Source organism: Bemisia tabaci, chromosome 3 (genome assembly GCF_918797505.1).
Source record: "Bemisia tabaci chromosome 3, PGI_BMITA_v3".
NCBI lineage: Eukaryota > Metazoa > Arthropoda > Insecta > Hemiptera > Aleyrodidae > Bemisia > Bemisia tabaci.
In genome coordinates, this window is record NC_092795.1 from 9,456,592 (window position 1) to 9,483,774 (window position 27,183).

At 40.9% G+C, this 27,183-nt stretch overlaps 3 protein-coding genes across 6 annotated transcripts in view; all 3 read right to left on the reverse strand.

The window, feature by feature from the left end:
- The window catches only part of LOC109030984 (interference hedgehog), a 145,457-nt gene that overhangs the window by 103,467 nt on the left and 14,807 nt on the right, over positions 1-27,183 (reverse strand). The gene's annotated exons all lie outside the window — the stretch shown is intronic.
- On the reverse strand, positions 7,556-27,085 carry LOC109030985 (uncharacterized). The gene is made up of 2 exons (XM_072297725.1): positions 25,476-27,085; positions 7,556-10,202 (listed from the first exon to the last, which is right to left on the reverse strand). The coding sequence occupies exon 2, from the start codon at positions 10,153-10,155 to the stop codon at positions 8,461-8,463; it is 1,695 nt and encodes a 564-aa protein (XP_072153826.1). The 5' UTR covers positions 10,156-10,202; positions 25,476-27,085; the 3' UTR covers positions 7,556-8,460.
- LOC140224191 (glucose-6-phosphate isomerase-like) lies at positions 13,005-16,223 on the reverse strand. The gene is given in 2 exon segments (XM_072297726.1): positions 13,005-15,666; positions 15,668-16,223. Coding segments are annotated over 2 exon segments (1,674 nt in total). The 5' UTR covers positions 16,136-16,223; the 3' UTR covers positions 13,005-14,460.

Genomic DNA, 27,183 nt, shown 5'->3' on the forward strand with positions numbered 1-27,183 from the left:
CACCGCCACAGCTTCTCAGTACTAAAATGATTTAAGATGGAAATACTCTCTTTAAATGGGTGTTCTGGCTTCATCCTCAGGATTTGACTCGGACGTCCTGCTCGTGCTACAGTATATACGGATCAAGCTAATTTGCGATGTATCGATTGATTCAGCACGAACCCATAGAGAAGGATCGATTATCAGGGTATGCCTTAACAATCGATTTTTCACCATAGTCTCAAATTGGGATAATCGAAAGCCGATTATCCACGTCTCACCACCGATCGGGATTAAGTTCTTGCAAAACCCTTAAAGCATGGGCGGCGCGTGTATGAGGCTTTAGAACCCCCCGTCACCCGACCCACATGGGATATCACCGATTTTTTTTCAATTTTAGACCCCACGCAGTGCCTCCGATCTACGGAAGGTATTGTGCCCGCTGATGAATGATAATGAGCTTCCTCCTTAAGGTTAAGCTCTCAGCGAGTGCTGCCGTGCTATGGAAAAACGTCGTATGAACATTCGGGGGTTGCCAAATTTCCTCTGATAAAATGTTCATTTTTGAGGAGAGTTGTGAATATTTTCTCTTGGGATTTTCAGATAACTTAGATCACGCTGCGAATGAAATTCTTTAAAAAATTGGAGGGAAAATCTTCCTAAATTTCACTATAAATTCATATTTTATCCAAGGAAATTTGGCAACGTCTGAAGGCTCATACAGCGTTCTTCTTTAGCACGGCAGAGTGGATCGTGGCGCTCTAGCGACACCCTCGAAGAATTTCCGGAACCGTTGGGCACACATACATATACGATTTGTATAAAAGACCCCGTTACTTTTCCTACAGTGTAAATGTTACAATCGGAAGTCAACGCTCAGATTAACTTAATGATGAATAATGACCAGAGTGTCCGGCGATCTGTTTGAACGCAAACAAGACCTGGTTTGACAACTTGTTTTGCGAATTGCTCGATACGACTTGGGAGGACGCATGTATATGGACGCATATGGACGCATTTAGTGTGACGTCACATCTCCATTTAATTTCAATACCTCGAAAGTCGAAATGTGCCCCAACAAACGAACACAACGTTCGTCCGAAGACTAAGTATTATGTCGCCGACATCGGTTGGTCCAATGGTTAGCGCAACTGATCACAGACCTAGATGTCCCGGGTTCGAATCCCGGCCTCGGTGGCAAGATTTGATGGTCTCAGATCTTGTCACCGTGGAGTGGCATGGATGTTTCTCTTCGTTTCTTCCTTCGTTTCTTCCTTTGTACTTCCGTTTCTACTGTTGTTGTAATCTTCCCATCATTTAGCGGTGGCTGTTTGTCTACACGACTAAGGCCAATGAACTATACCTAGAGTGCGCAAGCTCTCAAAAAAAAAAAAAAAAAAAAAAAAAAGTATGATGTCACGAGCTTATTTACATTATCAATTCTTGTGAGTGTGGTCTCAAACGTTTTGGAAACTGACTAGCTTTTATAATTTTACGGTCCCACGGATTAATGTTTTAATTTTCGGCTAGTTTTAGCACAGTTTCATCAATTGTTCGTTTTGGAGGTTATGTTTGTTTGTTGGGGCACATTTCGACTTACGAAATATCGAACCAGAAATATCTCTCCGTGACGTCACCACTAAATGCGTCTGTTGATAATTGAAGCGCGGGTGCACGAAGGGAATTTCTTATTCTTGGTTGCCGAGTCTCAAAATCTCCGCTATCGTTTCATTCACTACAATTAAAGCAAATGTGTGTAATTTCTTGTAACTTTTACCGAATATTCTTCATAATTTTACAGTGCTGAAAACGTAAAATTGCAGTAAATTCACTCAACAGTTCCCACTTAAAAATTAGCACTAAAAATGCTGAAACACCGCAACTAAGAACAGGGCCGGATTTACCAATAGGCTACATAGGCTATAGCCTAGGGCGCAACACTTTGAGGGGCGCAAAATTTTTGAGAATTTATTCAAAACCCTGGTAAAAATTGGAGATAAGCGCTGCGTTTCAAAATACCATAGGAATTCTTATAGCCGGCTAAAGAAGGCAACAGAAAATCATATATATGGCTGTAGAATGCGGAGAAAATCATACGGCCGGGCTATATGAAGCGATAAAAAATTATACAGGCGGGCTATAGTTCCTATTAGTCGGACTTTACACTTTATCGCCTGGCTGTTGCTTTTTCGCCATCGATTATAAAAGGCTATAAGAAATTGTGTAGAAATTCGTGTGGTTTGTAAATCCTTAAGTTTGTACGGAATCACCTTAATATTCACAAAACACACATTATATTTTCCTTTAGTACATATTTCTTTTCATCAATTAAAATGAGAATAATCCATACAGAGTGTGCAAACATTTCAAAGTTATGAGTTGAAAAACGCTGACTCCACGAGCTTAAATATTAGAGCCCAACACAAAGCGGAGTGGCGGCGCACTGGCGCCTTCAAACCTAACAGGGATACTTCACGCATTGCGCAATGCGTGAAGTTTCCCTGTTAGGTTTGAAGGCGCCAATGCGCGTTTCGCGCTGGCTGCCCGCCCGCCGCGCCGCGCCGCAGCGTACCACGGCGCTTGAAGCAACTATTTCACACCAGAGGTATTGAACAGTATCATACAAAATTGCAGGCGCTCCAACATGTTAGGAATGGCAGGCATCCATCAAAAGTACGGAGCTTTCCTCCAAAAATAAATCAAGATACTACGGCCCAAAAAGAGAGCGGTAGTCCAAAAATTCACTAAGTCCTAGCATCCGTAATTAGTACCGTTTAGCATACACTTTATCGCCAGGCTGTCCCTTAGTCGCCATCGGCTATGAAAGGCTATAAGAAATTGTGTTGCCGGCTATAGAGGCTATTGGAAATCTTACAGCCGGCCGTAAGTCTATGGTATTTTGGGACACAGATTCTACAAATTGTGGTTGACAAAGGTGTTGTTTTAAAGGTGAATTTGAACATTTTCCGGATTCCTAACATCCTTCTTCTGATCTGGAGGGGAGGGGCGTCTGGGGGACCACCCCCCCGCCCCCCACGAGAGCGCCCACTTTTAGGGGCGCCACCTTAAGTTTAGCCTAGGGCGCTAAAAATGTAAATCCGGCCCTGACTAAGAAACGCCCTTTCTGCACCCAATGATTCAATTCCGATTTATGCTATTATTTTTAATGTATACTTAGGTATATCGCATGTGCTTATAGTGTATCGCATTCAAGGAGGAAAACATGGGGAACTTTGAGCTTACAGTCAAATTACAGTAAATGTTTTGAAAAACGAAATACCCTTTTGGAAAATTTTAGGGAATTTGTTGTGTGCTTTGCAGAAAATTTACTGAAATTTGCACAAAAATAGGCACAAACTGTTTTCATGTAATAATTAACTCGCCCAATTAAGTTTGGCAATAGCAGATTGGGGGGCTTGATTTGGGGCTTGGTTCCTTCCAGCTAAATGCGGTCCAAATATCAGGATTTCCTGATAATTTTGAACAGTGTTCGAAACTCACCTTTGAGTTTTAGGAGCCAAATGGCGCATCGAGCCCGATTTTTAGGCGCCATTGAAGATTTTTTAGGGGCCAAATTGACTTTTTGCCTATACATTACGGCGCATTTGGTGAAAATATAGACGCAAGATGTTTCCGTAACAGAACTAGTAAGTAGTTGTAACTTGGGGAAGACGAAAGCACAAATGATGAAATCGTGAAGAATAGAAAAAGCTCTCACTTGTGGTGCTGAAAATTTCGAATAATAACCTAATATGAAAATTCAGATTTTTATGGCCACATTGGCGCAGAGCCTTCATTTTTTAGGCGCCATGGCCGATTTTTCGGGCGCATTTGGCGCCTGTGACTTTCGAACACTGGTCCAAATACCAGGATTTCCTGATAATTTTGAATGAAAATTTCCCTGAAATGTTCATGCTTTCCGTACCACGTTGAAATTTTATTGAACTCAGCTTTCAGAGCGGAAACATGCCGATCGGAAAATGATTCCAAGCATGCCGCTAAACGGTGACCCGCTCCAGCGTGAGCCGGACTTATCGACGTAGAAATGCAAATTCTGTCAGGAGCGCCGTGACACGGCCTGGCGGCAAAAACGCTAATAATCGCCAACATTCGCACTTAGCATTATAGCATTCCTCCTGAATCTCGACTCTCGATCGACGGATGGATAAGCTGCCGGAATCCGCTCCCATAATCGACACGCATTCCAGTTCCTACTCCTCTTCCAGGTCTCGCGTTCAGTCCACCAAGCTCACTCAGCCTCTCACTCCTAGTCGTAATTGGACGTATTTCTACCAAACAGACCTATGTGGAGGTGAGAAATATGGGGTGTGCTCGTTAGTTCCCTGGCCGTAAGAGTGAGTGAGAATAATAAAGCGCCAGTGACGTCAACGGAAATGGATGCCGTCGATGCTGCTGCTCGTGCTCCTAGTAGTGCGCTTTAACTCATGAGCCCTGTCCACAACGCTCTCGTCCCATCCTGGCGGCTCATGAATCCCGCATTCAGTCGGCACATAGGTCTGTTTGATAGAATGTAAAATCCCGCTTTTCCAATTCTTCAAAAGGAATCATGCACACTTTTACATTGTTTCTTATGCAGCTTTCTGGAGCACACCCCATATTTCTCACCTGCTCACAGTTCTGTTTGATAGAAATACGTCCAATTGCACAACGAAAATTAATCAATTTTGATCGGTGCTCTTGGAGCCCCATTCAATCACCTCCGATTAACTGCACTGAAAAAAAAAGCTTCGGGCTATATAGACATATCGTCCGATTCGGGCTCAGAGGCCGAAAGTACCGGGGGCTGAAGCCGCAGCTTCGACTGCTCCGAGTGCTACGCCCGGAACTTGCGGCCGCTGAGCCCGAAACACAGACGGTATGTCTATACAGCCCGTAAGTACGGTTTCCACGGCCGGAGTTTTTTATTCAGTGTGTTGAAAAATTTCGGTGTGAAATGGAGATGTTGCATGCGTGAGGAATTAGCGATTTGACTGTTGATTCTTGTGTAAAAGTTCGCGAGAAACACGATGGTGCCACTGGTTTTCTCTGAAATCAACTCCCAAGCTCAGAAAAAGCTCTCAAGTTAAGGCCAAAATGGAGGGGATATCCAACGCTATCCTGAGAGTCCACCTCTACATCGAGACAAACTCTCAATGCAAAGATAGGGAGCATATACATTGACAGGGTTGCCGTGATTTCAGTTTTGGAGTCCCCAAATAAAGTGGCAGCCCTGTCAATGCATTTGCTCCCTATCTTTGCATGGAGAGTTTGTCTTGATGTAGAGGTGGACTCTCAGGATAGCGAGGGATATCCCCTCCATTTTGGCCTCAACTTTAGAGCTTTTTTTAAGCTTGGGAGTTGATTTCAGAGAAAACCAGCGGGACTATCGTGTTTCTCGCGAACTTCTACAAAAGAATCAACAGTCAAATCGCAAATTCCTCACACGTGCAACATCTCCATTTTGAGCCGGAGTCGATGAAGCGTCCAATAGAGTCATATAGCGAGAGTATGGAAAGGTGTAAAACTCTGAAAATCCAGGAGGCCTTCGCCGCCAGTGCATCCGTGAATAAAATTAGGGCCCCAAAAGGCAGCCGACCCATGAATTCAAATTATTCAGGATTAATTATTACAATTGTTGCGACTCGTCGTTTGTAAAGCACGTACCTATTAAACTTGGTTTTTGCATTTTACTCATTTTTGCGAAAGAACGCTCATTTATGCAGATTCACCGGGAAAAAAGTTTCTCGAGTCGAGAGCTGAGACTCTTAAGCGGATTTCATTTTGATTCGAGCAGAAATCTGATTGAGTCTAGAGTGCTTTTTCTTGTCAAATTTTTCAAGAGTCTAGACTCTGGATCCAAGAGACTTTATCCAGTGTTCGTGGCCATCTTGGTAAGATATAAGAATCCGAAGATTGACGGTGCCATATTGCGTAATAGGGTTGGCAGCCCTCCTGGGCCCTAAGCCTTCCATGGAATGATCCATCCATACTTTCGCTACACAGGCCCTTAAGCGCTTCAAAGCCCTGACCCAAGTGATATGAGTGCGGAGTGGAATCTACCCTTCTTGCGGAGTGACTTTCACTGAAAAACCAGACCAGAAAATTGTACTTCTTGGTGCTGTCCAGGGCCGGATTTACCAACAGGCCACATAGGCTATAGCCTAGGGCGCAACATTTTGAAGGGCGCAAAATTTTTGAGAATTTATTAAAAAACGTGACTTATTAAAAAATGTCTACGTTGTGGGCAAAGACGTTGTGGGTGACAAAGGTGTTTTTTTAAAGGTGATTTTGAACATTTCCCGGACACCTAACATCCTCCTTCTGATCTGGAGGGGAGGGGCGTCTGGGGGGGACTCCCCCCCCTCCCCCCACGAGAGCGCCTTCTTTTAGGGGCGCCACCCTAAGTTTAGCCTAGGGCGCTAAAAATATAAATCCGGCCCTGGTGCTGTCACCATTTAGTGCAGGCGAAATATTACCATGCAATACTGTAGAATTGGTTTTTGATGGAGCAGACGAATTTTTAAGCCAATGTGACCATGTCATGGCATTTTTACGATAATACGAAGATATTTTTTAGCTCCATTTTTGAAAAGCAAAACGTGATTCCAGTACTTTTCTCTAATCTGGGAGCAGGCGAGAGAGCCTCATTCCATAGCATTTAGTTTTCGTTCATGCCAAAAATTGAATTTGCGTATACTCGTCAAGGTTATAGCCCATGAAGATATACGTTTTCCGCCAAAAATCTCGAAAATACCCACACTTTATGTTTTAAAAACAAATGAAATATTGGCAACACTGCTTCGAAAAGTTCACGATGACCTTTAATTGCGTTTCTATTCGATCTCGGGGTGGTATTCAGCCTGTAAACTGATGTACAAGTCTGTTCTGCTATGATACACTTGACTTATATAGTCCAGAATTCTTTGATTTTTGCACATAAAAATGAAAAATTGGCAACGCTGTACAGCTGATACGAGGGGTCACTTCAGGTTGAAACTTTGCCTGGAAGTTTGCCTTACCATAAGCTTTCATATGAGCCTTGTCCCATCGACTAACTCGGGTGTACTAGTCTGTTTAACTATGATGCACTGGATTGAGAGTCTAGAATTCCTTGATTATAACACATAAAAAATGAAGAATTGGCATCGCTGTACAGCCTAAATGATGTGTCATCTCAAGTTGAAACTTTACCTGGAAGTTTGCTTTACCATAAGCTTTCATTTGAGCCTTGTCTCGTTGAACAACTCGGGCGTACTTGTCTGCTTAACTATGATGCACTGGATTAATAGTTCAGAATTCCTTGATTTTAGAACATAAAAATAAAAAATTGACAACGCTGTACAGCCTAAACGAGGGGCCACTTTGAGTTGAACCTTTGCCTGGAAGTTTGCCTTACCACAAGCTTCCATTTGAGCCTTGTCCGGTTGACAAACTCGGGTATTCAAAAAGGGGCTAAAAAACACCCCTTTTTGGCAAAGCTCTAAGTAAAGACTTAGAGTTAAAGCAGAGAGACTTAAAAAAAGTTGTAATTGTTTTTACAAAAAGAAAAAAAAAGGAGTTTCACTGATACGAGAGGTGTTCGTTAAATAAAGGACCGTTTTAAATTAATACACATTTTTACGTAAGAGTTCTAATTTCAAGACACTCTTTTGGAAAAAAAACACCAATAACCATTTACAAATTATTCACTATACTGCATGGAGTTCAGTTTGAATGATGACACATGATGTGCTCGTTAAATAAAAGGTCCGTTTTAAATTGATAAGTTGTATTTGATAGATTTAAGTTCAATACACTTTACTGAAAAGGAAACACCAATTATCATTTCGAAATTAATTCAAAATACTGCACAGATTTGGCAGTGATTAAATACAGGCGGGATTCTTAGAATTAAAAATACATGTTTTGTTATTCTTTTCACCAAATGGGACGCGGAGTAAAAAAGATTGAATGGTCTCTTGCTGATTTTCGTGTTATAATTAACGGAATTAAGCAACAAAAGGGCCGGAGAAATGACTTCGACTGAATGATTTTTCAAGGCAATGCTTTCGCGAGTGTTTTGCAGTTCGCTATAAGGCGTTTCACAGTAAGCCAAGCAGAGCAAGGACAAGTTTTTCAACTAGTGCTTTCGAATTAGTCGCATCAAATTGATTTAGACAGCAACAGACGAGAATCATGGACTGCAGCTGAAGAGTTTTTCGCCGGAGTGCTTCCAATGTGTGTCACGTCGAGTTACATTTTCAGCAAAATACGGAATCCTTAATATCAAAAACATTTGTTACAATTTATTTCATATAAAACTAATGCAATCATAAAAATTATCAGACTAATCAAAAGAACAGAACGAATAAATTTTCAAAAAATAAGTAAGATTCAAAAATATACATCGATTCACGGTTAGCACTTATTATATAATACAACCTAGCTACAGCAATGACTGTAACTGGGGTTTCTCGCCCGTACGCTTTCCGATATATAGATTCAAATTGTCTTTTCGACAAAAAGAGGAATATGTCGCTTTAAATTAACTTTTTGGCTAAAAGAGGATGAGCAATAGCTGCAGCTGAAAGGATTCTCGCCAGTATGCGTTAGAATATGTCGCTTTAAAGTAATTTTTTGGCTAAAAGAGGATGAGCAATGGCTGCAGCTGAAAGGATTCTCGCCAGTATGCGTTAGAATATGTCGCTTTAAAGTATCATTCCGGCTAAAAGAGGCAGAGCAATATCTGCAACTGAAAGGTTTCTCGCCAGTATGCGTTCGAATATGTCGCTTTAAAGTAACTTTTTGGCTAAAAGAGGATGAGCAATATCTGCAACTGAAAGGTTTCTCGCCAGTATGCGTTAGAATATGTCGCTTTAAAGTAACTTTTTGGCTAAAAGAGGATGAGCAATGGCTGCAGCTGAAAGGATTCTCGTCTGTATGCGTTAGAATATGTCGCTTTAAAGCATTGCTGCGACTAAAAGACGAAGAGCAATGACTGCAACTGAAAGGTTTCTCGCCAGTATGCGTTCGAATATGTCGCTTTAAAGTAACTTTTTGGCTAAAAGAGGATGAGCAATATCTGCAACTGAAAGGTTTCTCGCCAGTATGCGTTAGAATATGTCGCTTTAAATTAACTTTTTGGCTAAAAGAGGATGAGCAATGGCTGCAGCTGAAAGGATTCTCGTCTGTATGCGTTAGAATATGTCGCTTTAAAGCATTGCTGCGACTAAAAGACGAAGAGCAATGACTGCAACTGAAAGGTTTCTCGCCAGTATGCGTTCGAATATGTCGCTTTAAAGTAACTTTTTGGCTAAAAGAGGATGAGCAATATCTGCAACTGAAAGGTTTCTCGCCAGTATGCGTTCGGATATGTACCGTCAATTCACTTTTTTGGCTAAAAGGGGAAGAGCAATGACTGCAAATGAATGGTTTCTCGCCAGTATGGGTTCGAATATGTCGCTTTAAATTATCTTCTCGGCTAAAAGAGGAAGAGCAATGACTGCAACAGAAAGGTTTTTCTCCATTAAGCGTCCGCATACGTTTTTTCGGAAGGTTTTTACGCGTTGAAGATACAGAGCGTTGGGTGCTTCTGACTAGTTTGTTTCGGATTTCAGCTCCATCGGTCGGAAATACTGCCCTTTCAATATGAGGCTCGTAAGACGTTTTGCTGTTACAGGCGTCTCCATTAGATTCTAGTTTTATTTCACGGAAATCTTGGAGTTGGTGGGGAGGTTGGCCATTGGTGCTCCCACGTCCAACAGGCGGAGTCAATGGAATACGATTCAAAGTATGACGCGAATCACTTCCGACATCGTTTGCACTGCCTTTTACTGGGCATTCCGATTGGTCGGATTGCCAAGTGTCTTCTTCCTTAATTTCAATGCTTGTACGCAACAGGTCGGTTACACTTTCCTCTACTTCGACTTTTACGCGAGCGGAAAAACCGTACAGGGAATCGCCTTGGAACGGTATAGGCGAGATGAAGCCATCACATAAAGAAGTTCCGTTCTCTCTTTTCACGGGGTGGAGGACAGGATCGGTGCGGTCTTCGCCGAATGCCGATTTCGTATCCGACTCTGATACTTCATGCTTTATGGTACCTGTGTTACCGACTTCGGGGACGTTTTCCGTCGGATCCATCACGCGTGTTGTGCCCAATGCTTTCTTCAAAGTAATGTTTTGAGGAGTGTCCATGTGTCTTGCAGGTGAGAATTTTCGTCCGGATCAATCCGATTAGAATCCTGGACAGAAGTAAATTTCAGCTAGTGTGAGCGCAGGTGTTTATGACTGAAGTTTTATAGGTGTAAATATTTTACAAGATGAAGCAAAAGGATAATGAATGTTACGTTCGCGTCTTCAGAATTAAGTAGACTTGCGAGTCCACGGGATTGCACCAAAGATTTAAACGTATATCACTGGAAAAAAACACATTGGATCTAGAGTCCTGACTCTTAAAAACATCGACAAGAAAAAGTACTCTTGATTAAATCTTAATTTAGCTTAAATCAAGAACCAGGTCTCTTAATTTAAGCGGATTTCGTTTTGATTCAAGCAAAAATCCGATTGAATCGAGAGTATTTTTTTTGACGAGCTTTCAAAAGTCTGGACTCTAGATGCAATGTGTTTTTTTTCCAGTTATGTACGATGCGGATGGAAAATTGGACTGGATTTTATTACATTTAGGAAATATTTGTACTGACTCAATTTAGAAACAACGTAAGTGCCATTTCTCACAGATAGCTCACGTGTGAACGACTAAAAAATAGTAGCTCTGAATTGCAAATTGTAATCCAATTATTGATATTTTGACCGATTGGACAACATTTCGGAGGATCAGTGCATACCTTATCTAATATAACGTTATTCAGAACGATAACGTCAATTATGAAAGTTGCATGATAGTATTTGGAACAGATATATACAAAAGTATTTTGAAAAGTGAAAAATCAGCAAATTCGTCCTGCCCAATAAGGTTATGTCTTTGAGGGCCTACCCCCTACCAGCCTACTCCCACCTAACTCCTACTCCTCAAATTTCTCCGCTAGAAAATACGAAAAAGTTTCCACTCAAAAGTTTCGGTTGTACTAAATTGTATTTCAAATACAATCCTATAAAATCTGGGAAATATTCTCGAGTATCTGGGAAAAGTCGTATTTTATTGGGGGAAATTCAGCAACGTCCGCTTCGTCGTGTAACGTATTTTCTCAGCAAGTCAGACTTGAACCGACGTTCCTAGCGTCTGCTTTCTCCTCGCCCCTTCCCTTCCCATCCCATCAATTTTCCTTCCACCTCTCAGATGTACACCCCCGTGTTTTTCGATGACGATTTTGAGAATAAGAGGTTTGTGGAAAACGACAGTAGCGAGGCACGAAACATGGACTATCGATTTCTCCTATTCAATGCTATGCTTAAGAATCAATAACTGAGGTGTTTGTTGTGATCCCCAACATCCTGATAATCGGTCCTTTTCCATAGAGTTAAGCGGTACATCACTAGATTTATTGCAAAACACAATACACCATCGGTAATTGAGTACTTTAAATGCAACGTATGATTATTCGTCGACCTGCAGAGCAGTTGTCTATTCCCCGCGAATAAAAACCACGTTGATTATTGCAAAACAACAATACAGTGCGACAAACCCGCTGTGCAAAGGTAGATCGCTATGGTCAGTGGCGATTTTGCAAGTTGGCAACACTTTTTTCCCTCCATTTAAATCCACTACAGATATCGATTCTGGGTGAGACAAGTTGCCTCATCGAGAATCAATTGTTTTGAATTCATTTCGCTGAAGGAAAAAAAGGTTTGCCGACTTTCAAGAATCTCCACTTCCTTTAGTCGTGGCTTAGAGGCCAAGAAACGAAGCACCACGGAAAATCTGGCAGAGTCGCCGAGGTTGATTTACCATGATGGCGACGAGCGCGTAAGAGCAGAGATGAAGTTTCGAGAGAGCGGGCTCAGTACATAACGATTCAGTGGACAATTTTTATTACCCAAAATTAGTTCGTAAAAGAGAGCTGGAAGATTGCACTTCACAATATGGTTGGGGAAAAGTCAGAGCGCCTTCGGTATTTCGTGTATGCAACGCGGACATTTGCAAAGCACGAATAGTTGTATTCACGCGCTGTAATCAAAATTTAGTGGACCACAAGACTCGACGAGGAATACTGCCGTGCTAAGGAAGAACGCCGTATAATCCATCGAGCATTGCCAAATTTCCTCCGACAAATTAAGAATTTTCAGGAAAATCTGTGAATATTTCTGTCCCGATTTTCCAGAGGATTGCGTTTGTCATTAGATTTAAAAAGTCCGAAAATTTCGAGGATACATATTCATAACTTTTGTCTAAAATAAAAATTTTCTGAAAGGAAATTTGGCAACGCTCAAAATGTCATACGGCGTTCTTCCTCAGCACGGCAGAATAGACCTCGTATAGACATGCTTCCGCATCAAAATCTCACGCACAACACGTTGCACACAAAAGAAATCTTCCCAAATAAACTCAAAAATGAAGAAATGATGTCAGTAAATACATCAACATGCGAATGTATTACGCGCAGAGGACAAGAGGCGCGATTAGAATTAAAAAAGTATCCGAGGCAAAAAAAAACATTGACTTCCTCTACGGTTGAGAACGAAGATAACTGGTCAACTTTACGCAGTTCAAAATTGTCGAACTCGCTTTCTCATTAATTTTCACGATGCGTAAGACGCGGTTCGCGGGCCGTGCCTTCATCCTCAGGCGATTAACTGCGACAGTTAACGAATTGGACGTATTTCTGCCAAACGGAACTATGTGCATTTAGACATGAGCCCTGAGACCCATAAGGATATATGCAGAACACGGCTCACGTCACGATGCACATAGTTCCGTTTGATATAAATGCGTCCAATTGATATATGTCACGGGTATTGAAATACCAGTAACTTGTTCTTTTCTAAACTTATAATTTTTCTTGCATAATTCAATTCAATCATTAGGGATGGCTGGATTTCGTACACTTTCCTCTTTTTCAGTCCTATCTCCCAGCCATCACCTTAAATTACCCATTACTTTTATTACTGAACTTGCAACTGATAGCTCCACTGATTATAGCCAGCCAATAGCGTGTAGACTTGTTGTCTCACCACCTGTGACGTCACCAAGTCTATAAAAGCTTGAGCTGCCCATTTCTCGAGGTCCTTTTACCATCTGACCCGTACTAGTACGATGTGCCCTCTCTTGCCTTATGCACATTTTCTAAGTGTGACTTTTCAATCTTTTGTAATTCCGTAACTCTCTTCCAAATTCAATACATCAGTTCTTTTCGGCCCTTTAAATATTTTCTTATTTTCTGCTCTCCCACAATCTTTGCTCTCCCACAACTCTTAGTAAAAACTCTCTTGTTCTAACATGGTGCCTCACACTTGTTCTAACATGTAATTTTTTTTTTTTTTTTTTTAAAAAAAGTAACAAATTTAATACATCAGTTCTTTCGAAAAATAATTCAACTATACGCTTTAACAGTTACGGTAGACTGGAAAAAAAGTAATGACATTAAAATTCAATTTTTACAAGAGCACAGCATAGGTACCTAGTTTTTGGTGAAAAGTTCAGCTGAAAATGCTTCTTGTAGGATAAAAAATCTTTGCTTTCAAATATAAGTATTCCACACGAATCACTAAGTATTGCAATCAATATTGGCAGTTTTAGAAAAAATGCTGAGAAAACACAGATTTCCAGTATACAAAACATTTCAGTTTGCAGGCTTCACTTTCGCATGATAATAAAAACTGACAAGGACTCATTTACGTAAAATTCATACCTCTAGATCAATTAGAGGCAGCAACTCATTTCATGATGTTACAAATAGCATCATCAAAGCTTAAAGAAATAATTTGAAAAAACAAAAAACACATAAAACAGCTAAAATCTCAACAAGAATAAACTATTCACGCATTACTTTTTAAAAAGACTACGTTCATTAATCACTAAGTACATTAAATGTCTAATTTTTTATGATTCATGTTTGATAAATAAAAAGATGGAAGCTTACAAAAATAAATAAATAATAAATAATGTTGAACATCAAAAATTATGCTAAAATCGAAAATGGTGTGAAAATCAGTATACCTAGGAATAATTACAACGTGGTGGAAAAAATCATTGGTTATTCAGTTTGGCTGCTAAAATGAACAGTTAAAGAAAGAAAACAGCAGTTTTGGTATAAAAACACGACTGAAAGAAATACTGAAACTGGAGATTTTTTTTAGGCGGCCTGGAAGTAAGAGTTTCGATAAAAATTTGTAACTGAAAATTCTTCATTACTGGTGAAATTATTCGGTCATGAGCAGTAGCCGAGTTGAAAGCTTGAAACTCTCTGATTTTGTGGCTGTTATTCCCACAAGCTTAGTTTTACCTTTCTGTCAGTCTGTCTCCATACAATAATACTTGGTTATTTGCTGTGATGTCTTCCCGATGGACAGTTGAAAAGTGCGTTTTGTTTCCCCAAGAGAAATTTACCAATTCTTCTTGATGAAATTGATGAGACCGTTCGTAGAACCATCATGGCTGGAAACAAGCGATTTATCTTGAAGCTCAGGTTCGATTGCCTTGGCTAACTGTTTACCCAGCTCAACACCCCATTGATCGAATGAGTTGATATCCCAAATGACTCCTTGAACAAAGATCTTATGTTCGTACAGTGCTATCAGGGCTCCGAGAGTGAAAGGTGTGACTCTTGGGACAACGATGGAATTGGTGGGTCTGTTGCCCTGGAAAACTTTGTGGGGGAGAATGCGCTGCAGGGCATCACCTGAGACTCCAGAGCTTTCTAATTCCTTCTGTGCCTCAGCGGGGGTTTTGCCTTTTGCAAGAGCCTCAGTTTGAGCGAGGAAGTTTGCCAACAGAATCTTATGATGGAGACCATTTTGAACTGGGTTATGTGTAATTGCAGGAGCGATGAAATCAGCGGGGATAAGTCTAGTTCCTTGATGAATGAGCTGATAGAAAGCGTGCTGGCCATTGGTTCCTGGCTCACCCCAAACGATTGGACCAGTGCTGTAATCTACAATTTGACCACTTCTGTTTACATACTTTCCGTTTGACTCCATGTCACCCTTTTGGAAGTAAGCTACGAACCTGTGAAGATATTGATCGTAAGGTAAAAGAGCATGAGTTTCAGCTCCATAGAAGTTGATGTACAAAATTCCCGGCAATGCAAGTATTACAGGGGCATTTTTCTCCAAAGGTGCTGTCTTGAAGTGATTGTCCATAAAGTGGGCGCCAGCCAAGAGCTTCTCGAAGTTATCATAACCAATGTTCAATGCGATGGACAGACCGATGGCGGACCAGAGAGAGTAGCGACCTCCAACCCAGTCCCAAAATGCAAACATGTTCTTTTCATCGATTCCAAACTCGGTGACCTTGGGTGCGTTTGTCGAGAGGGCAACAAAATGCTTGGCCACATGCGCAGGATCTTTGGCAGCCTGTAAGAACCACTGCTTTGCTGAAGTTGCATTGGTGATAGTTTCCTGGGTTGTGAATGTTTTACTTGCGATGATGAAGAGCGTTGTTTCTGGGTTAATTTTCTTCAGTACTTCCGCCAAGTGAGTGCCATCAATGTTTGAGACGAAATGAGCTCGCGGGCCAATTGCAAAAGGCTTCAGCGCTTCTGTCACCATGTATGGGCCCAAATCTGATCCTCCAATTCCGATGTTCACTACCTATGTCTTCAATTGGTTTGCCGGTGTATCCAAGCCATTTTTTAGAGATAACCTCTGTGGTAAATTCTTTCATGTGTTTGAGAACTGCATTCACTTCAGGAACCACATCCTTGCCATCCACTAGAATAGGTGTATTGCTCAAGTTACGTAAGGCAATATGAAGGACAGCTCGGTTTTCTGTGAAGTTGATCTTTTGGCCAGAGAACATAGCATCACGGGCTGCCTCCACTTTGCGTGCTTTGGCCAAGTCGACAAGAAGAGAAAACAGCTCCTTATCGATGCGGTTTTTGGAAAAGTCGAGTAAAATCTCGCCATCAGCTGGAGTGGGTACAGTTAGGCTGAAGGATTGGAATCTTGAGGGGTCTTCGTTGAATAGCTGCAAGATATTCAACTTGAATCCTTTAGAATTAAAGTAGGATTGGATTTTCTGATAGGTTGCTTCATCCTTCAGTTTCGGGCGTCCGTCCATATTCGCTTGATTATTACCGGAGAATTTGAATTATAAAACACAATCGTTATCACCGAACTGACACTTGGGTTATCAAAACACCATAGAGAAAAAAAAGGAGGTGTTTGCATTTCCATGTCAGAGAATAAGATGGGGATTACCGTTCGGCACCAGTTGCTCTTTGAGTAGGAACAACAAACTACTTGGGATGGGATAGAATTAAATAACGAAATTTTGAGATGGAAATTTGGAATTGTGTTGAGACCGAAAGAGAGAAAAAGTTACAGAATTACAAGATTTGAAATAGTCACTAAAAGATGTGCCAAAAGGGCGAAAATGGGCACTACGTACTAGTACGGGTCGGGGATGGAGTAAGACCTAGATTTTGGGGCAGCGCAAGCTTTTATAGACTTGCTGACGTCACAGGTGGTGAGACAACAAGTCTACACGCCATCGGCTGGCTAGTGATTGGAAAGAGAAACATTCGTCAGATGACATGAGAAGGTCGCGCGATGCATTCTCGCTGCATTGGTTATCAAGTTTGGGCTTTCACTTATCAGCCGATCAGTGATACGCACGGTAAATCTCATCCATCTTATTCCCTCGCTAGTGGTGTCGCGCCCGCATTTTTCCGAGCGCAGCATTTGATTGAAGCTTTGGTAGATGAAAGACCAAATGTCCAGCTCGACGCAAATAAAAAAATGCACGTAATGCCTAATACCTATGATTTTTTTTTTATTTTTTTATTTCATTTTTTTATCTATTCCGCGAGGAAAAACTCTTGCGGGCATATGACTTTTTAACCTCCTTTGTCTCCCACTCATATCGCTCTCTTGCCCGCAAGGGAGCATCGATTTGTCTGTAACGGTTTTACGGGGAACCTTATTTCTTTTTATCGACGGTAAAACTCCTGAACTACGTATCTCGTTTGCGGTATTTTAAAATCTCCACCACTTTTTCATTTTTTTTTTTTTTTTTTTTTGAAGGAGAATAAATTAACATTATTCATTGAAGTTTTCACACAATTTTTTTCGTATAGAGAAGAAAAATCAATGAAGCTTTAAAGATTTAACGTGAAGTACAAGCGGGATCGAAGTTCCTGCGTCGAATGGTTTCCCGCAACCCGCCATACAGAGCTAAGACGTTCTACCTAGAACGGTTTGCCGCAACCCGCGGTACACACTTATCAACGGCGGCACCGGGGAAATAGTTGCACTCCAGTTCTTGAATAGATAAATACGTTTCCTCACGCATTCTACATCTCCTCCGCACGCGTTTGGCGTGCTCCTGCGTTGTTGATTAAACCGAGAGATACCCGGAAACTATGACCGTAAATTTTATCGCATAAATCGGCTGCTCGATCCAAAATCGTGTTTGAGAGTTGAGGATGATTCTGTTTCGGCGAGTGTCGCTGAGAAAAGATAGAGACCAGTGGCGAGGCGTGCTTTGCGATGTATCGATTGATCTGCCATTTAAACCAATGGAAAAGGATCGATAGACTGGGTGTTCGCAACGAACACCTTAAAAATCGATTCTTTACCATAGCTTCAAATGGAGAGATGTCGATAGTCGATCATTCGCGCCACGCCACTAATAGAGACTGATCGTAGAGAGGGGGAGGGGCGCGCAAGAAATCTTAAGCGCCAAAGTATTTCAATGAACTGATTTTATTTGATCAGAAGCTTAGGCTGTCTGAATTTGCCGCTCTTTTCAAATGTTCAAAATTTTAAAGGACCACTAAACGTTAAACGTTCGAAATTGCGGCCATGATCTTTTTTACATAATAAACCATCGAATGCAATCGAAAATATCTAACACAATTATGTAGTCATTAAATTGGCGTACTCATATATCTTAGGTTTTCTTTTATTTTCTGGGTTTTATTTTAAATTTATTATTTTTATTTTGTTTAAGTCTTCATTGCCATTACAGATTTGCCGCTTTTATTTTCTAGGGGTAAAAGGTAAAATTGGAATAGGAATATTAAATTTTCGGCGTTCTTCTTCATATCAAGGGAAAAACTTTGTGAGGTACTTTCCAGTTTTCAGTTTTCGACTTGAGAATTTAAAATGACAAGGGCCAAAAAAAAATCGGCGGAAACTGCGAGTCAATCCGATCCCCCTGCCAAATGTTATCCGCCCAAAGTTTATCTGGGGGATCTGCACCTTTATTTCATAAGCCCTTGTCTCACGATCAAATGAACTCATCAAATAGTCATCAAATGCAAGATGGCGACTGGTTTTCGCGCAAGTCAGCTATCAAAAGTTAGCGGGCCGTCAATGTTGATGAACCCGCCATCTTGCATTTGACGAGTTCATTTGATCGTGAGACGAGGGCATTAGAGTAGGTTCGACGGCTCATGGATAGACCGTTTCTCCTTTTAGAAAGTCCTTAGAAACTCCACATGTGACACATGAATCTTCATTTGCCCCCACGTGTGGGAGCCACCACGGTCCCCACCGGGGAGGGGGAGGAGTCTAATTCAATAAATTTCATTAAAATGCGAAGAGTCCGAAAGAGCTCCGATCTCCGAGCTACGGAATTAGCATCGAGTCCGAATGCATCTTCTTGAAAATGTAATCGCGGAAGCGGCCTGTAAATTGACGGAGAGGTTGTATTACTCTCAACCCCCTAGTCCCCTTTTTTTTCGTTTCAGAGCGGGGGGAAATCAGGAAATTCACCTTAAATGGTGCCCGAAAATCTGCCATACTTGACGAGGGTCCCTTAAGAAACACGACTAGTTATTAGAATACCAAAAATACATGACGACCACTCACTTTGGGGCCAAAAGTATCAATAAAACCCCCGCTGCCCCCCTAAATTGCACCTTTGAGGGTCAAGGTGTTGTAGTCTTTTTCCGTTGTTCGAGAATCGACGAGGACTTCCACAGGATACGGCATTTTCGCAAATGAACTGATGAACGTCCGTGCCGATTCTTTCATTGAAAATGTCGTCCTTTGCCACGGGCCCCTTATTTTCCACGTTGACATAGGAGAGACCCGATAGCAATCGACTTAATTTATGCTGCCTGCAAGTAATGTCCAACTTGACGAGGACCCTTGAAAAGTTGTGACCTGTCGGAGGACCACAATCCTGGGACTGCCACCCACTTTAGAGACAAAGTTATCTATAAAACCGTCGCTGCCCCTCTGAATTTCCCTCGTGATTCTTTACAAATTCAAGGTTTTGTAGTCTTATTCCATTGCTCAGAGAATCTACGAGGACTGGTCCATCTCCTTAGAGTGGACGGCAGTCCAGGGATTGTGGTTCTTCGACTAGTCGACTCCGACTTATCATGGGTCATCTTCTAGTTGGACATTACTTTAGTCCTTTTCTCTCAGGTCTCACCTTTGTCGGCGTAGAAAATAGGGAAAAGAAATGAGATTTTTTATGTAAAAATGGGCGCGAACGATCCTCAGTTCATTTACGAAAGAGCCGTATCCGGCGAAAGCCCTCGTTGATTTTCAGAGCAACGGAATAAGACTACCAAACATTGAATTTGTTAAGAATCAAGAGTGAAATTTATGGGGGTAGCGTGGCTTTTATGGATGATTTCGTCCCTAAGTGGGTGGCAGTCCAGGGATTGCAGTCCTCCGACTAGTCACAACTTTTCAAGGGTCTTCTTCAAGTTTGACATTACTTTCGGGCTTCATTTCAGTCCTTTCCTCCCGGGTCTCTCCTTTGTCGGCGTAGAAAACAAGGGGAGATAGGTAGGGTGTCACTTATTTTTGATATTTGAGGAAAGTTAATAAAATAAGGAACGTTTTTTCAAAAAAAATTTATTTACCGACCTCTCAAGCGCCCTAAAGGGCGCACGTGTCAAAATTGGTATCTTGACAAAATCAGTGTCGTTTCACTACGGACATCATCCAAATTGCGGTGCTTTAGAAAAATAATTTCAGTTTGGTCGTATCCGTAGCCGGAAAGTCGGCCAGTTGAGTCTGGCCGAAAGAACGACCAGTTGAGGCGCGGTAACCACCCTCCGACGCGCCTCTTAGACCCTGCAGTGAACTCGAGCCTCTTGCTGCCGACGTAGGGTTGCGAATAATTCATCCCAGCTGGAAATTAACCTAACCTAACTCTTCGGACCAAAATTTTGGTCATTTCACCGGATCTCTGAGGCTTTGGCCGTAAACTACCATTTTCAGGGGAAAGGTAAATCTGCTTACCGGGCGCGTCTGTGGGTTCGGCTCCTTTTAGCATTGTCGACCCAATTTCGCCGGCTATTCCTGAGGCTTACATCTTTCTTTCTCATACAGACAACTTGACACATGTGTCTACACCTCTTGTTTTCGCTTATTTAACGAAAGGATTAGTCTTCTTGAGGGAAAATATCCAAAACCATCGTTGAAGAGTTGTTTACAACCGTTCAGGACACTGTGTAGCCGGAGCTTTCATGTTTCGATCTCATTCTTATCTTCAGTCCTCTTTTTGGACTAGAGAGTTGGGATCATGGTTTTTTTTTTTTAAAAAATTTTACGATTACGAACCAAAGGCGCCCTTTAGGGCGCTTAAGAGATCGGTAAAAAAATTTTTTTAATTTTTTGGAGAAAATTTTCCTTATTTTTTACACCTCTTAGCACGTTTTGAGACCTGGGGAGCTGAAATTTTCTCAAATTTCAAAAATAAGGGACAATGAGGCTGAAATGGGTGGAAATAGGGGGGGGGGCGGCCCTCCACACAATTCTGGTCGGCCCCTTCCAAAAAAAATCAAGAGCCCAAGATACTAATTAGTCTTGAGGTAAAAGGCATAGGGAATGTAATAAAACCTAACAGTGTTATGTTTTGAATGAACTAAAACCCACAGTAAGATATGCTATGTTTAAAACAAGTCAGCAAAATTTCTGTCATCTGTAATATTTAATTCCATTTAATTTGCCATTGATAAATGGCTCAAAAATTTTCTCGAGACGTTCCAATTTTCAAAAATTTGCCGGAGAGGCCTCCCAGTTCCCCCTCAGCCCAAATTCTATATCCCCCTGTGCCTCCTCCCACAGAAAATTCCTCGTTCCGCCCATGTAAGGGACACCCCAGGGAGGGGGAGAGATTTGACAAAGTCATTAATATTTTTCCTTCAGATTTTCAGACACTTTTAATCTAATTACAAAGAAAATCCTCTAATAAATTAGAAGAGCAATATTGACAAAATTTCCCAGAAATTGGAGATTTTCTAAAGGAAATTTGGCATCGTCTGAAGGCTCATACGGCGGTTTTCCGGCAGTATTAAGCGGTATTTTCAGGGACGGTCTTTTTAACGGCAATTTGACACCAGTGGCTTTGATTTCGTTAAGTTATTATTTGGCCCACTACACTAATCTGTCTGACCGATTCAGTGCACTGCAGTGGCTGGACGTCCGCGTTGATATCGCGTCGCGCCGATAGCGAGAGACGCGATCTATGCATGGGATTCCTGATTCCCCTGATTGCCGCGCGCCGCGACGACACCTATTTCTGTCCCCCACCAGAAACTCTGTCCATTCAAGAGCTGGCGCGCAACCCATTCCGCGGGCCGCCGTAGCTGTGTATGCCGGGTTGCGGGAAACCATTCGACGCAGGAACTTCGATCCCGCTTGTACGTAGTTCTCGAATTAAAAAATTATTTATTTTATTTATTTATTTATTAAAACTTTGTACATGGGAGCCCCATTATTAGGGCTATGGCACAGGTCAAGAAACACTATACAATAATTAAAAATATAAATTACAACTGTACATTAGTTGGTGGTTAGAACGTTATTCAACAGATGAGTTTAGAAACTCGTTCAAATTATAAAAAGCCTTGCTCAAAAGAAGATCGCGAAGTAAATTGAAAAACTTCCGGATATCACCGTCGCGGAGTTGTTTTTTGATATTCCAGGGTAGAGCATTTATAATTTGGATAGCCGAAAATTTGCAATCTTGCTCAGATAGTTTCAATCGGACTTTTACGTTTTTGATATCTCTATGTCTGCTGTTGTAATTATGAGACGGTAGAAGATCAGAGGGAGATACCAATCCATTTGAGATTGCAAACTTTAGGCTATCCAAGATATAAAGGGAGGTCAGGGTGAACAATCTATGCTCTATGAAGATTGGGCGGCAGTGGGCATTCCAGGGCATATTAAACATAATTCTGACGAGCTTTTTTTGTAACATGAAAACTTGCTCTGCTCCAGTGCTACGGCCCCACAGGATTAGTCCGTATCTCATATGGGAAACAACATGGGCATGATAGAATGCTAAGCAACACTGAAGGGTAGATATTCTTGACAGGTTGCGCAGGGCCCAAGATGCTCGGCTTAATTTACATATGACTTTACTGGTATGTTCTTTCCAGGTGAGCCCTTTATCTATTTGGATACCAAGAAACTCAACAGAGTTTTCCAGTCGAATACTATTTGAGTCTCCTAGAATACAATAATCAGTGGATGGAGCATTACAAGAGCCGGCTGAGTACATTAAAGCTTGTGTCTTACTTTGGTTAACCGTCAGATCGTTGGCATTAAACCAGGCGGAGGCCTGGTCATACACTTCACGAGCCTTAAGTATTACATCTCCACCCTCAACTAAGGCAGAAGTGTCATCCGCAAATAGTAAAATGGGGTATTTGACATTAAAGGGAAGGTCATTCATGAAAATGATAAATAAAAGTGGGCCTAAAATTGATCCCTGAGGGACTCCGGTCATTAAGGGTAAGACACTAGAAAGAATGGGTCCATTGACAGAGTCAATTTTTACTCTCTGATTACGATCAGAAAGATATGAAGCAATGAGCGTTAAGGCATTTTCAGAGAGACCGTATAAATGTAATTTCTTGAGTAGCAAAGAATGATTGAGGAGATCGAAAGCTTTGGTTAAATCAAAATGTATACTCATTATAGGAAGTTTTTTTTCAAAGGCGGTGAGAACTTTATCTATAAGTTTATACAGAGCATGGGTGGTAGATAAACCCTTTCTAAAGCCAAACTGGTGATCATATAGCAGGTTATTGGACTCAAAGTGGCATAGAAGCTGCTTAAATAGGATTTTTTCGAATAGTTTGCTTACTGTAGAAAGAACAGAAATAGGTCGATAGTTAGATACATCCTGCCTGGAACCCTTTTTAAACAAAGGAGTTACATTGGCAGATTTCAAGCAGTGCGGGAACACACCTGTCACGATACATTTATTAATCAGCACGAGCAGATGCTCACCAATGATAGAAAAATAGTCACGAAAGAAAAATGGAGGTATGCAGCCATATGTATCAGCTTTGTTTGGCTTGAGACTACAGACACATGAGTATAGCTCATTTAGTGTTATCTGGGAGAATGTAAAGGTTGGAGGGGGGTTTTTCAGGGACTTTTTTGTCATCTCCAGAGCCATAGAATGAGCTAAATTACTTGGAAACGTATTATGCAGGGAGGTGAGATGTTCATTGAAAACATTAGCTATTTTAGCTGGATCAGAAACAATCACCCCATCACAACGAACAGCATCAATTAGTGAATTGTTATTAGTACTCGGCGTTTGGTCCTTTATAATTTTCCAAGTAGTAAAAGATTTGTTCTTGGAGTTCTTAATCATTCTCTCAACATTTTTACGCTTTTCTCGGTATAAGGACTTTTTAAGTAACTTATTAGTTTTATTGAAGAGCTTTTTATATTTAAGAAGACCAGTATTTTTATACAGAGAATGATATTCTTTTTTACGTTCACTGAGTGAATTGAGGGTATCATTTTTTAACCTCCTGCAAGAAAATGACTTTACTGGTCGGACAGGACAACATAGTTCAATAGCAGAGTACAAGCCTCTGATAAAATGTTCTACTGTATTATTTACATTTCCAAGTTGAGGGTCAAAAGTGGAGCAAAAGTAATGAAGTTGCCCAGTTAGACCTAGACAGGCCTCTTCAGACCAGTGTCTTTTAAAACGCTTATTATTAATATAATTGGATTCGGTATCGATGGGAAATGAGACAATTTGACCTCGATGGTCTGAAAGCCCTGGATCCCACGTTACAGAATCAATGGGACGAGAGCTAGAGAAACAGTTGTCAAGCAAAGTGGCAGAAGTTTTAGCTACCCTGGAAGGTTCATCACAAAATATCGGTCGAAGGTTGAATTCAGAGAGCAAGTTACAGAGAGAGACAACATCTTTACGCCGTGGATCCAGAAAGTCGATATTAAAGTCACCTGATAGACTATAATGACAATTCATTTCGTGCAAGGTACTAAGTACTGCTTCTAATTTTTCCAACATTACTTCAAAATCGCCAGTAGGCGGTCTGTATATTGATAGAATAACCCAAGGCTTTTTAAGATGAATATTATTAAGTTTATGTATTGAGATAGCCGAAATTTCAAAGTGGTGCTCTACAGAATGGGCTTCAAAAATTTGAGGACGAGAATACTTAATAGTTGGCTTGACATAGATTGCAGACCCCCCTCCTCTTGAAATTTCTCTAGCCTTGGAGTCAGCGCAAATGTAATTGGAGAGGGGAATAGCGCTATCTGGCTTAAACCAAGTTTCTGTAAGGCAGATAATATCCGGCTCGGACTTTAATTTGCCCATCTCAAGAGCAAGAAGATGAGTTTTCCCAATTTTATGGAGGCTTTGAATATTTAGATTAAGTAATTGGAATTTAGGCGAATTTATATTGTTGATACGGTTATTTTCAAGAGTCAAAATTTCAGAGCGCAGAAAATTAGCATTTCCATTGTCAGTATGACAATTAAGTATGATAGGAAATCTGCAACGTCGCACCACCAGCATACGCGGTTTGGGATTTTCACAGTCGATATGCTCCTTCTTAACTACTTGGACTTTCAGAAAATTCTGTTTACTAAGCAAAATTGGGCCACGTTTGAACTATCATACGGCATTTGTCCGTACCTATCATGACGGTCTAACTCCACCTTCGTCAAAATCGTTCCTCAAAAATTAAGTAAAAGTTTCTATTTACCGCGCGTATATTAAAATCATCACCCAAATAAGAAAATCAATTACAAACTGGAGGCGTTGCGAGCCATGCTTTTTGTCGGTAGCAAAACCTAAATTATACCCACTTAGGTAGGTAAACTGGAATGAAACTTATTTCCTCTCTTTCATCTCCTTTTTCTTCTTGTATTGCTTACAATAATTTTTGGAGCTTCCCTATTGATACTGAAAACAAGCTGAGCTCAAAGAGTTGTAACATTTGATCGTAGCATTTTAAAAATCATTGTTTCTTCATGTAAGCGTGGAAAATGTTGTTGTATCACTAATTGTGAGGACGTTATTAATTACTAGAAATAAGTGGACAGGGTTGCTATTCTTGATTTAACATAGGAAATCATTGAATGAATTGCTATTAATTGCATAAAAATCAAGATAGAAAAAAATAAATGACAAGAACACCAACCTCACTCAATTCCTACTCTGGAAAGCGACGCCACGCGATCTGACAAAACTTTGAGATAAAATGACGCTGATCTCACGACAGCTAGGTGGCCAGGTGTTAATCCCCTCTCGCTTCATTAGTAAATAGCAAAGAAAGGAGAAATTAAGGGGAATTGATCAGATATGAAAATTTGCTAGGTTTATTCCTTATCAATCTTCGTCCTTTGTATCTGATTTTGGACGCGGAGTAGAGAGGAGGGGCGGGCGGCGGCGACGCGTCGCGACGCGGCCATCTGCATGCACCTATATAGGTGGGAGGGGAAAGTGGGAAATCCCAGTGTCAGCCGAGGCACTATTTTCCACAACAACATCTTGTCCGTTGCAACGTTGTATTTTGCATGTAAATGCAATTAGTTGCACAGTTGCCACTCGAATATCGTTCCTAGAACTCTAGGCACTTTAAATGCAAAGAAATGAAGAAATTAATCCAATTTTTGTTTGAAGGGGGAGTGGATTGGGCGCAATACTTCTTTTACCCGCAATTGCGCAATTGATTGCACTAGTACCCACGTTTTTAGCAACTTCAGAGGTAATATGAGAGAAGGGAAGAAACCCTTTCAGCCTCAATTCTTATTTGTCAGCGTTGCTTATTAGGTTTAAACAAATGATGGGAAATACTTGACATTAAAGCCAGGCAGATTAAACAAATAAATTATTAGAGGCCAACGAAATAAACTTACCTTGCACAGTTTTGAGTAGTTCTTATCCACATCTTGGATCCATCGAGACGCAGCTCTCCTTGACTTTGAAATAATATTTTAAAAAAATACTTTCACTATTCACTTCACATTGTATGAGAATCGCGTAGTGAAATTACTTTTCCAATTTCGAATCTTTTCAACATTAACTAATTCCTGATCATAAATAACTAGAGGGATGTTTTAGGTACACCACATTCAAATGTTCCGCTTGACTTGTTGAAAAGGTTGAGAGAACGCGTTGATTTTCCTGCCGAACTTACTTTTCATGAAATATACATAACTCTTTTCGATCCCCCCCCCCCCCCCCACGGTTCCCGCCATCGTAACGATTATTTGGCATAGGTCTCTATCCCCTGACATCTTAAACCTTAAAATGGCTTAAAATACGACCATTTTTTTCCATCACGTCAAGACGGCGCCTTACAAAAGAAGAAAAATCTCGGGATGATTTTTTAGAATTTTGTTACATTATGGGACACAATGGCAGTGCCTCTTGTCTTACCAACAAATGAAAAGGAATGTGAAAAAATCATTTTCGAACACATTTTTCTCGTGGCGTCTTTTGGTTGTCCTTCATAACGACGGAAATAGCCTATTTCGTCATCATATACGGCGTATCCGGATGCTTTATGTGTATGAAAGGAAGGATGAATGTATTTTCCGAGCCTATCATACAGGTGTTTAGTGTGTGATTCACGTGGTAGTAGCTACCAATTCAAATAATAAAAATCACACTTTAGTTCTTCTCAATAATCTAAGTACCATTTTTTCTCTGGAAAATCAACTGTTTTCAATATTGCTTAACACGTTGAAAAAACTGAGATTCCCTTGAATATATGTAAAGACAGAGATATAAGGCAATATAATTAATGAAAATAAAATTTGAAAAAAAAGAAAAAAAAAAAATCGCCATCTCCTGTTGATCTTGCATCATACATTTTCCAAAAATCGACGCCCCTCCCCCCTCCC

What these genes read in the sequence shown, in the direction of transcription:
- LOC109030985 (XM_072297725.1), bottom strand. Translation starts at nt 10,155, where the DNA reads ATGGACACTCCTCAAAACATTACTTTGAAGAAAGCATTGGGCACAACA.